This window comes from Amphibalanus amphitrite, unplaced genomic scaffold, assembly GCF_019059575.1.
Source record: "Amphibalanus amphitrite isolate SeventyFive unplaced genomic scaffold, NRLGWU_Aamphi_draft 001553F_arrow, whole genome shotgun sequence".
Classification (NCBI taxonomy): Eukaryota; Metazoa; Arthropoda; class Thecostraca; order Balanomorpha; family Balanidae; genus Amphibalanus; species Amphibalanus amphitrite.
Genome location: NW_024883046.1, coordinates 415 through 12,981, shown reverse-complemented (window position 1 = coordinate 12,981; position 12,567 = coordinate 415). Strand labels below are relative to the sequence as shown.

At 49.0% G+C, this 12,567-nt stretch overlaps 2 protein-coding genes across 2 annotated transcripts in view; both read left to right on the top strand.

The window, feature by feature from the left end:
- Window positions 1–12,278, top strand: part of LOC122373794 — a gene marked incomplete at its 3' end in the record, with an annotated part of 28,649 nt that extends 16,371 nt beyond the window's left edge. Inside the window, exons 2-3 of the mRNA XM_043352165.1 lie at window positions 11,631–11,786; window positions 12,109–12,278. Of these exons, the coding sequence (XP_043208100.1) occupies window positions 11,631–11,786; window positions 12,109–12,278 (326 nt within the window). The remainder of the gene's footprint in view (window positions 1–11,630; window positions 11,787–12,108) is intronic.
- LOC122373804 (trypsin-1-like) lies at window positions 4,424–5,989 on the top strand. The gene has a single exon (XM_043352176.1). It carries the CDS (start codon window positions 4,436–4,438, stop codon window positions 5,720–5,722), a length of 1,287 nt encoding a protein of 428 aa, XP_043208111.1. The 5' UTR covers window positions 4,424–4,435; the 3' UTR covers window positions 5,723–5,989.
- Window positions 12,279–12,567: the final 289 nt, after the last annotated feature.

The window sequence follows — 12,567 nt, the reverse complement described above, 5'->3', positions numbered from 1 at the left end:
TATCACACGACACTTTCATATTGTGACCCCCCCCCCCCCCAGTGACCTGACCTCTGTGACCTGACCTGGTATCAGTGACCTCAAATAGCAAAATATGTGTTTAAAGAACATTTCCCCATCGATGATTTTCAATGAAATGCATTTTACACGATTTTACAGCGCATTTCTTGAAATGCCTGTAAACGGTGAAAATTCGACCTTTGACCTGACCTGTGACGTCATCGGTTTGACCGAGGTCAATGAAATTGGGTCACAAGGTAGTTCCCCGTTGGGGCTATCCAACACCGTTTACCGCTTGTCGCTATGTTGCGTGGTTCTCGAGATCTGAGGGGGGCCAAAATGCCCCCCCCCCCCATCAGACCGCGTTGCTCGGCAGACCCCATCTGGGCGCGCGTTAACTACGAATTTTTCAGGTCAAGTCCAGGTCATCCTATGTCATGAAAATTGTATATCATGTATCGGTCACGCGACGCATGTTTTATGGTCAATTTTACTCGTAGATTTCGAAAATGATGTCTTCTGTGTCATTTTAGGTCATTTTCAGCTGAATTTATCGGAGATTAGGTCACTTTCAGGTCAGAAAAGGTCAAATTTTGAAAAATAAATTTTTCAACAAAAAAAAAAAATGTTTCTATCAGATGCAGTTTGAGCTCAGAAACACGATGGTGCCACTTATTTTGCTGTACATACAACGTCGAAAAACGATTTTGAAAAATAAATAATTATAAAATTTTGAAAATAATGCTTATAACTTGGCTATTTTTGAAGATTTTGGGCTAAAACTTGCTAGAGTAGTTAATCAGTGTGTGTCCTATTACATATATTCAGGATTTTACGAAAAATCGAAAACTTTTTGGAAAAAATAAAGAAAATATGTAATTGTACCAACATATTTTTCAAAGTTTTCAAAGTTTCGAAACATCGAGATGGTAGTTTGATGGCTACTTGTATTTGTAGTCCACTGATGCAAAGGTATTGGGTCTAGCTTTAAAACTAAGCTCTTGAGAGCGTTTGACGTAATTTAGTATTTTGCATCAAAATCGGCTGACATGACGTAACGCTGACGTCATAGAGCTAAAAAAATGAAATTTTAACACAAGGTGTCTATTTTGATGCCACTGAGGGTACTGCAAGTTTTGTGTTGATCCGTGAAACGGTACAGAAGATATTGCCGAAAAACGGGAGGGGGCTCTGTAGAGCCCCCCCAGTCATGCGCGGTTTAACCCGGCAGGCGGTGGGCCTACCAGCCACCTTCCGCGCGTTGGGGGGGGGGGGCACTTTTTTGCCCCCCCCCCCCGTATCTCCGAAACTACTGGACGGATCCGGAAAATTCAAACGGCGTTCGATAGCCCTGTCAAATTTGTCGAAGGAAACCAAATTTCATTGACCTCGGGGTCACCGATGACGTCACAGGTCAGGTCAAAGATAAAATGTTTCACCGTTCACGGGGCTTCTAGGGAAAGCGCTATAACACCGAGTAAAACGCATTTTGTCGAAAATCAGCGATAAGGCGTCAGTTGTCTAGTATATATGTTGCTATTAGAGGTCACTGGTCATACCAGGTCAGGTCACAGGTCAGGTCACCAAAGGTCACCAAGGGTCACCACATAAACCCAACATTACTAAGGTTATGCGATGCATGTTTTATGGCCAGTTTTTCATTTCCAACTCAATGGTGTTGGTTATAAGACCATCAGGTACGGTTTAGGTCACTTTCTGGTGGAGGTCAGGTCAAGGTCAGGTCAAAAAAGGTCAAATTTCAAAGTTGATATTTTTGCATAAAATGGGTATCGATTCGATGCAGCTCGTCACGGGGAGTCTAATGGTGGTCTTTGTTTTGCGCTACGATGTCTAGAATTGCTAAAAATTGAGTTTGAAAATTTGACGTCATCAATTTTGAACAGTTTTTTTCGCTATAACTTGGCCAAAAAAAGAGGTATCGATCTCAAATTCGGTATGTAGATAGAAGGCGGTAGGGGCTATCACATATATTCCGTTTTTTCGAAATTCAAAAAACTTTTTGGATTTTAAGGCTATTATATTCAAAAAATCTATTTTTTGATTTTTTGGGGTCAAAATCCAAAAAATTCAAAACACCGAAATAACAGTTTTGTAGCCCTTTTAATTCCACACCTCTTATGTCTGAAACATTTTTCTGTATCTCTAAAGCTGTAGGCCTGACAGCTCTTCCCGCGAAACCTTTTTTTGGGTCGAAAATGGCAAAAATGACGTCACTCTGACGTCATTAGCGGCCAACCTATCATAGCCTTTGGAAAAATTTTTGGTCACCATGTGCGCTAGCTGCTCCCGGGAGGGTACTGAAAGTTTGGTGACGATCGGCGCAGCGGTTCTCGAGCTATATCGAAAAAACAAGGGGGGGGCAAAAAAATGCCCCCCCCCCCCCACCGCCTGGAAGGTTAACCCTTTTACTGGTTGGGGGGGGGGGGGGTCGGCCCCTAACAATAGTTTTTTTCTCTCTCGACGGAAAATGACTTGACCCGCGCCCTGATGGGGGGGACTATTTTTTGCCCCCTCCAGACTTTTCAATATATCTCCAGAACCGGTGCGCCGATCGTCACCAAACTTTCAGTACCCTCCCGGACATCAATTTTACACATTGTGACCATATATGTTTCCAAAGGCTCGTAAGTCCAACGCCACGTCAACTTCCAAAATACGTATATGACACCGGCGTAATTGCTGACGCTGAAGCTGACTCGCCTATTGTATGACGTCTAAAATAAAATCCCGACCTCAAACTAACACCTGCCAAATTGTCCCCCCCCCGCAGGCCAAATAACCCTGCTAGCGGGGTAATTTGACCGCTTTGCAGACCTTTGTAATACCTCACAATTTACATGCAGGTAAGTAGTTATTACGAGCGAGCGCAGCGAGCGAAGCGAAGTCTTTTCAATATAACGGAAAAATTTCAGTATGAGCGGCCCGGCCCGGCCCGGCCCGGCCTGTAACGCTTTTGAGAGGCTTATATCTCAGCAACCGCTGGACCGATTGGCCTGCGGTCTTTTTTGCTGGGTAGCCCCATCCCTTCTACCCCGTAATTGACTACTTTTGATACATCTCAGTGACCGTCGTGGCACGTGCCACGTGAAAAGTCAAGGGTGTTCAAGCAGTTTTGCAAAACTAATGATTTTGAGAGGCCCATATCTCAGCAGCGGCTTAAGCGATTGTCTTGCGGTAATTTTTATAGGGTAGCTGCATCCCTTCTACCAAAGGTCGGATACTCTTGATCTATGTGAGTGACCCCTACTTCACGTGAAAAATACAAAAAGAAGTGGTGCCAAATTTGTTCCCATTTCAGTAACTCGGTATTACTGGGGCGATTTCGCTGAAACTTGGCATACAAGTAGGCACCCACCAGGCAATGCATTCCCATGTGTTGCGGTTAGGGTGCTACTGCACGTGCGCACGTGCAGGGGGCGTTTCAAGATCTCGAGAACGGCTGGGCCGATTGCGCTCAAATTTGGTACACGGTTGGGGACCGATTAGTAGGGTGCCGTGCAAAAATAATTTTGGACCCCGTTTGCACGTGCGCACGTGCGGAATGCCGCTTCCAGATCTCAGGAACGGCTGGGCCGATTGCGTTCAAATTTGGCACACCGCTAGCGACCGGTTAGAAGGGTGCTTTGCACAAGCCCATTGGAAGTACCCTCTCGCCCTTCCGCACGTGCAGGGCTCACTATCTCGCTCGCTCGTTCTTCGCCCAAAAGGCGTTTTACTGGTTCTATCATTTTCAGTTTGCTGTACAAGAAAGTAAAATAAATGTGACACCTGCCAGCGCTGAGAGAGTGCAGGAAATGTGTCAAGTTTGAGATACGTCGTTTCTAAAAAAAAAAAAAAAAAATGGGCCAAATCGCCCCATCCTGCCCTACCAGTGTTGCTATGCGGTCCAGGAGCCGAGTTTGAAGGGGGTGGGGTGGGGGTGCGAACAATCCGTCAGCCAGGCGTGAACATCCAGAATCCCCAGAGAGGCGCGGGATAATAAAAGAGATAGCATCTCATACCTCTTGGTGATCCTACATTTCCTTCTACTGAAAGCAGCGGCAATGTAGTCCTATACACATGTGTAAAAAGACATAAAGACAAAGAAATAATCGTCCGACACGATGACTTGAAAATCCTATCGCAAAAAAAAAAAAACACACATCTGGGAGCATCTATTCGCGGAGTGTAACGCTGAGTATCATTCGGCCCCTGTCAGTCACTTGTGTCACATTAGACAAGGCAGCTTCAAACAGATGTGCACTTTTCTCACGTTTCATCCTACGTAGAAGAACGAGCGGCGTACATATTTTCAAAATGCGCGTGTCATCACTATTCAAGTAACTCGTCACTGAGGGCGGCAAAAGACACCTGTGGAGCCCGTTGTGGTCTGGTATAAAGGCGGCTCCCCGACCAGTAGCCGGCACCTTCCACCATGTTCCGTCTGGCAGTCGTTACCTGTGTGGTCCTGGCCACCGGCCTGGCCAAGCCGCCTCCCCCGGCCAAGGCCGACGGCGGTCCCATCGAGCCACTCGATGTCGAGCCGGTCGCATTCCAAGAGGGAGGGAGAGGAAACGAGGATCCCGAGCCTGTCCCGTTCCTCGCGAAGGAATCTCGTGCCACATACACGCTGCCATCCGGAAGGTACTATTTCACGAGTCCCAACTACCCAAATCAGTACCCGAACAACCATGACAGCAGTTTCACGGTGAAGGGAGACAACAACCAGGACATCACCATCAACTGCAGCCCGTTCAGCATGGAGAGCCACTCCTCCTGCGCCTACGACTACCTCTCCATCAACGAGCGCAAGTACTGCGGCTCTAGCGCGCCTCCCGCCACCACCGTTTCCGAGCTGCGCATCCGCATCTACACCGACTATTCGGTGACGGCCACCGGCTTCTACTGCCTGGTCACCATCGCCGCCGGCTCCGGCACCACGACGACGTCGGCGCCGCCGAGCGGCGACTGCCAGTGCGGCCTGCGCCAGACCCGCGTGGTGGGCGGCGCAGACGCCACCGCCGGCCAGTTCCCGTGGCAGGCCGGCCTCGTCAGCACCGGCAGCACCCGCTCCTGGTGCGGCGGCAGCGTCATCAACAACCGCTACGTTCTGACGGCGGCCCACTGCACCGAGAACAGCAGCCCAAGCCAGATCCAGGTGATGCTGGGCGACCTGCGCATCGGCACCTCCGACTCCGGTGAGCAGCGCTTCTCGGTCCAGCAGATCATCCAGCACCCGCAGTACACGAGCGCCTCGGGCAGCGGCTGGGACTTCTCGCTGCTGAAGCTTGACCGCGAGATCAGCTTCAGCAACACCATCTCGCCCGTCTGCCTGCCGACCGCTGGCCAGACGTACGCCGACGTCACGGCCATCGCCAGCGGCTACGGCCGTGTGGGCGCCACTGAGCCTCAGGCCACCCACCTTCAGCACGTCACCGTGCCCGTCTGGAGCCAGAGCCGCTGCCAGGGCACATGGGGCTCAACGATCAAGAGCAGCATGATCTGCGCCGGCGGCTACCCAGAGGGCGGCAGGTCGGTCTGCATGGGCGACAGCGGCGGCCCGCTGGTGACCGAGGTCTCGGGCCGGTTCCGTCTGATCGGCGTCGTCTCGTTCGGCCGGCCGTGCGCCGTGGCCAACTGGCCCGACGTGTATGGTCGCGTCACCGAGGCGCTGTCCTGGATCGCCACCAACACGGCTGACGCCAACACCTGCACCCCGTAGGCGGCATATGGCCACTGGGCACGGGACTTTCTGGCACAGCCGAGGAGGGTCGCCCCCAAGGCCCAACAACGCTTGTGTATCGCTATGCCTTGTCATCTAACGAAGGTGACTGCTGGAAATAAAATTTGATCAAGTCTATTGAAAATGGTTCCGTCTTTGCATTGTGCTGCTTACCGCCGCTAATTATCGATCCGATTCAAAATATCTGTGACGACTTAGAAATGTACAGGCAATCTTATGGTCAAATAAATACGAAAATCAACCCAAGCCGGTAACGCTTTGAGCAGCAAGGGTGTAAGTAAACACCAATTGTGACTGACACGCTTCATGCGTCAGCTGCTGCCCTCCTCAACTGGAAGACATATTTTTCTTAGCAGAGTTGTAGTTGCCATTTGTATGGTTTGGTTAGCAAGATATTCTAAAATTATTCTTTAAAAAATGTATGTGTTGTATAGTGAAAGAAATAAGGAAATCGGTCAGTAGCTTTTTGAGCAATGGGCCTGTAAACACAAAACAGTCCCTCATATAGCAATCTTAACCACGTTTGACCTCCTTTGACCTTCGAGATATTGACCTAGTGTCATGAAATTAACATACAATACAGTTATCTACCCCCACATATACACACACCCTCTGAATTTCGCCTTTTTAGCTTCAATGGGAACTGAGATCTTCGGGGGGGGGGGGGGGGGCGACATTCGCCCTCCCCTTCCACTAGGTGTAGAATGTAGCTCTGGGAACTCTCCCACCTCGACCACGGATTGTGTGACTGTCACCTTCAGAAGCGCGCTGGATGCTCTGGAGAGGCGCCATTCGGCTTGGGTGGGGTTATTTCACTCTTCCCTTCTGCAGGGCGCCGGACGCTCTTTGGGCGCCAAGTTGGCCCATTTGAGCTCGGATGGGCGACTGTAGTCTGAAGGGACCACCGTCGATCTCGGATGGGGCGACTGTGATTTTCAGAGGGGCATCGGATACTCTGGAGGGGCGCCAGTGGTTTCAGAGAGGCGCCATTGACCTTAGATGGGGCAGCTATATAGTATCTGTTCAGGTGGGCGCCAGTAGCTCTTGAGGGACACCGGCGTTCTCAGATGAGGGCGACTGTGATCTTCGGAAAGGCGCCAGGTGCTAAAGGGGGACACCATCAACGTTTAAAACCCGGCAGTTGCTGGGGTATTCCGCCACCCACCGTTTGCTGGGTAGGGGAGGGGCGTTAAAAGCCCCAGCCGATAACTCGATAACCAATAGGCGCAGCGAAACGTACGAGGCGGAAAACGAAAGAACGCGACGAGACGCTTCAGATGAGTTGTTGAAAGTTGAATTTTTAGGTCACAGGTCGCCGGTCGGGTCAAGGCCAGGTCAAACATCTGAAATAGGGCTTTCAGTAGCATGAAGTTTAGAACATCGCACGGGTCGTCTCTCGTCATAAGCTCGGTAAAAACCGTGCACAATCCTTCATAGAAGTAAGAAGTGCCACACGAATATAAGCTTCATGCAGGGGTCAGTCAAGCATAGGTCAGGTCAATCAGACAAGCATATATCACCGAAAACCAAAATTGGTATTCACAGCATATGGCACATGTTAACTATTGTTAAATGGGTAGTTTTGGCGTAGAACACAATGGTAACATGCCTCATGGTCGAAAAGTTGTCACCAGTATCAGAAATTGCCAAGATTCAGTCCAAGATTTTGGAAAATGTAGAGCGATAATCAGAAATCGAAGATCGCCATTTGATTGTTCAATGTTTGACAGTCTAATCAGTAGCGGCGGAACACCTTCAATAAAGGGGGGGGGGGGCTCTGTCGACTTTTGGTCCCATTCTTTCCATGGAACGCCCATAGGGCTAATGTTAAAATGCCAAAATAAAAGGGGGCACGGTGCCCCGGTGCCCCTCCCCCCCGTTCCGCCGCTTATGAGTCTAATGGCTTTGATGGTGTGTCTCTACTTCTGTTCTATGATTTCATATGTTTCTTTGAACATATGCCGTTTCTGGTCGAAAACGCAGAAATCATGACGTCACTCGATATCTTAAAATGCTTCGGACCGATTTTTTGTATAGCTTTGTCACAATAAACTTCAATCAATTACCTACAGGTACTCAAAATTTAGCGCGCCGCCGTATATTGGCTATAGCGCAGCGTTAAAAGTGTCGTCGGTGCGCGTTTAACCCACGCACCGTTTAACCCACGCACCAACGGGGGTCTGCGCCAACTTGGAAGCGACGGGGGGATGGGGGGCAGATATCCGCCCCCCCCCCCCCGAGATCTCTAGAATGAAGCAAGATAGCGACAAGCGGTAAACGGCATGGGGTACACACGAACAATGTCTATATTTTTTACGAAGGTTATTTTCAGGTCAGGTCAAAGATAACGTCACAGGGGTCAAAGGTGGTGCTAGATTTAGAGTTTTTCTCGAATATTTTTTTTTTCGAAGCAGCCATCTGCCATGCTAGGAAAAAACTAATAGCACCAACGTGATCTTCTCGTCGATCCGCATCGAAACACAAATATGTTGATCTCGAAAGGTCAACGTCAAATGTTGACCTCAAGTCACGTGACCTCAAGGACCAAGGTCATCATGTACGGCCCTCCAGCAAAAGAGTGGTTGGTTTAGTTAGCCTACGTGCTTTTGGTATAACTTTGAATGACATAGACACTCCTGTAAAATGACTCAATAAAAATGAGAAGAGGGCTCGTGCACACACTTCGGCAATGGTTTTCAACAGCCATTAGACGTATTCATCAATGCAGATCGCTTATTGTGATGTTGGAAACCAACCACTAAATACCTGGAGGGCCGTATATCATTCGATGTGGCTTGACGAGCTAAACACAATGAGACCATCCTCGCGGCTGTATCATGTTCCTGTAAGGAGTTATAAGCAAAAAAAAGCCTCGGTGACCTGTGATGACGTCACATGACCTTAGTCTTACAGCTGCCCAAGAGCAAAAGAGGCCTCATGGTAGTCAAGGTCGATCGTATATGAAGTCATTCATGGTAGGATATTGGGTCATTCCGACACGTTTTAGTGAAAAATAAGGGAGTTGATACCCCCTCCCCCCATTGTCTTACCTACTTATACTTAACCCTATTAGTGGCAGGGGGGGGGTGTTTTTATCCACCCCTCAGGTTTTTCGGGAATATCTCCGAAACCGCTGAAGCTACGATGCTGAAATTTTCTGACTTTTCCTCAAACTAAATTGGGCACATTCCCTGAAAATTTCAAGTTCATAACTTTACCAGGGGCGGCTCCAGAGCACTGGGAATTGGGGGGTCCTATTCGTGAAGCGAGTCATTTGGGCGAAGATCACGATGCTGCACCAGTTTTACGAACAGTGAATGAAAGGTATCATGTGATAACATATACAGTTATTGTGCATCCTCTTTTGACACGTTTTTGCTATAATAGGCGGATCCAGGCGTCCAAAAAGGGGGGTTATGTTTTACCTCCCAACATAGGTGCCCTGACACTGCCTATGCATGACCAATACAATTGTAGTCGTTCTCTCATAAGAAAATTGTAACATAACAAGACCATTACCACCCTTTTTAGAAACAGTACCAACAAAAACCTTATTTACTATACTTTTTGTGTACCCCCAATCTCAATGATCTGTACAGGGTGTTCGCGAAAATATGTCATGATTCTAATCGCTTTGTAGGAAAAATTGCTTGAACGCACGTGCACGTATTTATGCCCATTTGACAGAGGACATTTTCAAGTTTTCTTTCATATGCATTTTAATTTATAATATTAAAAATCTTGCCTTGCACAGAGCGAAAAACAAATATCGCCAAAAAGCACTTGGATTCGATGCCCGTAGTTTCCGTGCTACAACAGTTCGGTGCATGCTTTGATGCCTCCGCTGCACCCCTTGCAAGGCGATTTTTTTACTGCACATGCAACTTACTACCAAAGTGATCGTTAAATATTGAATGAATCCTTGAAAGTCCGAGAAAAAGAATTATTTATAGTCATTTAAACTACAAAGAGATCACCCATTTGGTCAACGAGATGCCTTCCCTGACCATCTGCGAGCTCGCGCAAGATGCGGGGTGCGGTCCAACATGTCTCATTATATTATTGATAATGACATGGGGATTATACCCTACAAGGTCAGGAATAGGTGCTATTTAGGGTAGAAAAGGGCTAAGAATTTACTTTGCTTCGAGGATAAAAAACCCAAATCAATTCTGAGCACCGCTCACCGGCCAACCCGTGAAGCACACATCCACCTTCATGGAGGCGCCGACGGCCAGAACAAACTGTTTGGGTAGATATGCCACCCTCAAAGGCTAGGTAAGAACACCAGCTCCACAGTCCGACGGTCATTGCTTGATTTGCGATAGACGCTCATGGTGCCGCGAGGCCTTCTTCTTAAGACTTCAAATTGAAACACCAACATTGCCGCTGAAAACTGCTGCGTGGGAGTGCTCTAGAAGTTTAAGCGAGAAATGTGGGGCAACTCGGGGCGAGACAATGGTCAAAACGCTGCAGACTTGCGCACAGGTAGGATGGGTTCAAGTCCACACTTCGAAAATTGCACTCCGGTGCCTAAACGAAATGCTAGGGCCCATTTCTTGAGCAGGAGGACCCTTACCCCCTGGTCGACCCGCTCACTTGGTGTCAACCCCATCGGCCGTTACCTGTGGGATATCTGAAGTCCAAGGACTACAGGAAGACAGCCAAGAATCTGTCTCGGCTGATGATAGTGATTGCAAAGGCCGTCCGTGTTATCACTTCTAACACGTGCGTGCGAATGAACCCTTATGTGTAATCTCTAGGTGACACGTGCATCCGCCGAAAAGGGGTTCATATTGAAAACAGCGTGTGGGGTGCGCCCGGTTTGACATGAGGCACTGATACATGTGTGTAACAAAACTTGAAGATCCGGGCAACACATTTCAGCAAAACATTTGATCCTTGCTTATTTGAGCTGGCTATAATGGCGTAACGAAATCATGACATATTTTTGCGAACACCCTGTATCCGCCTATGATTTTTGAAAATGCATATTTTTAGGATCCATGTGAATTCCTGGTTCATTCTCTATCGATCGGCAAAAGTTGCGTTAAGATTGGTTCAGAAACCTGGCCGTGATAAACAGTCTAAAATGTATCTGCAATTTGCCCGTTTTTACCCCCCTCTACCTCCTATTGACATTTTTAATTTTTATTTTTTAGAAATGTAGATCACGTTGAGCGAAATCGAATGCCGTTTGAATTTTGAAAATCGGCCCGTTAGATCTCGAGATATCAAGGGGGGGGGTCGTAAACAGCCCCCCCTGCCACTAATAGGGGTAGCCAGGAGCCTGCCACTAATAGGGTTAATGGGGAGGCCAAGAAATTGACCTGACCTTAGGTCATCGATATCGAAATTTCGAGAGCAGCAAATTGTAGCTACCAATGACCTCGTTACATCTTGCAACTTTCAAGGACTCCGTCATCTATTGTAGCTTTGACACGGTGACCAAGTTGCAAAAAAGTGATTTGAGGTCGGGTCATTCGAAGTGACCTGGTTAGGAGGTTTAATCTTGCACACAATGTGTAAAACTGATGAGGGAATCGCCGCGGTTTTTCTGCCATTTACGAAAAACCTCAGGGGGGGGGGGGGGGGATATGATGATATCCGCTCCTCTATGACGGTCACGGTAGGGGTAGGTTAAGGTATATAGTGCACTTCTTGTAGATTGGGTGCACCTGAACCCCAGTCAAGTTAGCTCTTTCACTGGACTCTTAGAGCTCTTTCCTAGACCGCCAGTCGCTGCAGGGGCGTCTCAATCGATGTGTTGTCGTTCTATTACGTCATGCATTATCACGTGAACGCGTCTGTCCGTCTGTTTCATTGATCAGATCTGCAGCGACATCTATCAGCTGTGGTGTGACGCAGTGCTGCCCTCTGTCGCCAGCCGGTGCCGCGCTCGGCGGCGGTGGGGCCTCTGCAGAGGCCGGCTTCGGGCGCCCCGCCGGTCCACACCCACACATACACGCGCGGGAAGTCACTCAGTCGACGGGGCAAACACCCGCCCGGCCCCGAGTTCTCCAACCGCCACCAGACCAACAAGGTGAGGAAGGACTGCCGGCTGCGGGGGGGGGGGGGCCGGCGACAGCTGACGACGATGGTCAGATTTGATTCAATTGGTTGCAATGGTAGATATTGGTGGCTGCAACGCTTAGCAAGAGGAAGTCGCTGGAATAAGGTGCGCTATCACCTGTCTGTAGATATTGATGAGCTCAAGTTTTTAATCGAGATGTCTTTGCCTGACTCTCTCTCTCTCTCTCTCTCTCTCTCTCTCTCTCTCTCTCTCTCTCTCTCTCTCCTCTCTCTCTCTCTCTCTCTCTCTCTCCCTCACTCTCTCCCTCTCCCTCTACCCTTCCCTCTCGCAGATGGTGAAGGAGCTGAGTCACGTGATCTCCTGTTTCCGCCACCTGACGGTGGGATTGGGAAGCTCCGGAGACGGCCGGCAACTGCGCGCTGACCTGACCTGTCTGCGCACCCTCATCACCCATCTGGTCAAGGTCATCCGGGTCACGCTGGAGGCGCACACGCAGAAATGGTGAGCTTTGTGACACAGCACGCACTGAAAACAATTTAACCCAAGGCTGGCGAGTAAACCGGTGTTTTACGGGTACCCCTATCCGCAACCATTTTTAACCACCTTCCCAGGAGTAGTGCTAGGTCCCATTGCGGTGTAGTCGTACTTGCTCTGAGCGGATATAACCGCTGTCAGCGAACAAGTCCGCTGAGAGCAGGGACGACTACACTGCGATGGGACCTTACAACTGTACTCCTGGGAGGGTGGTTAAAAATGGTTGCGGATAGGGTACCCGCAAAACACCGGTTTA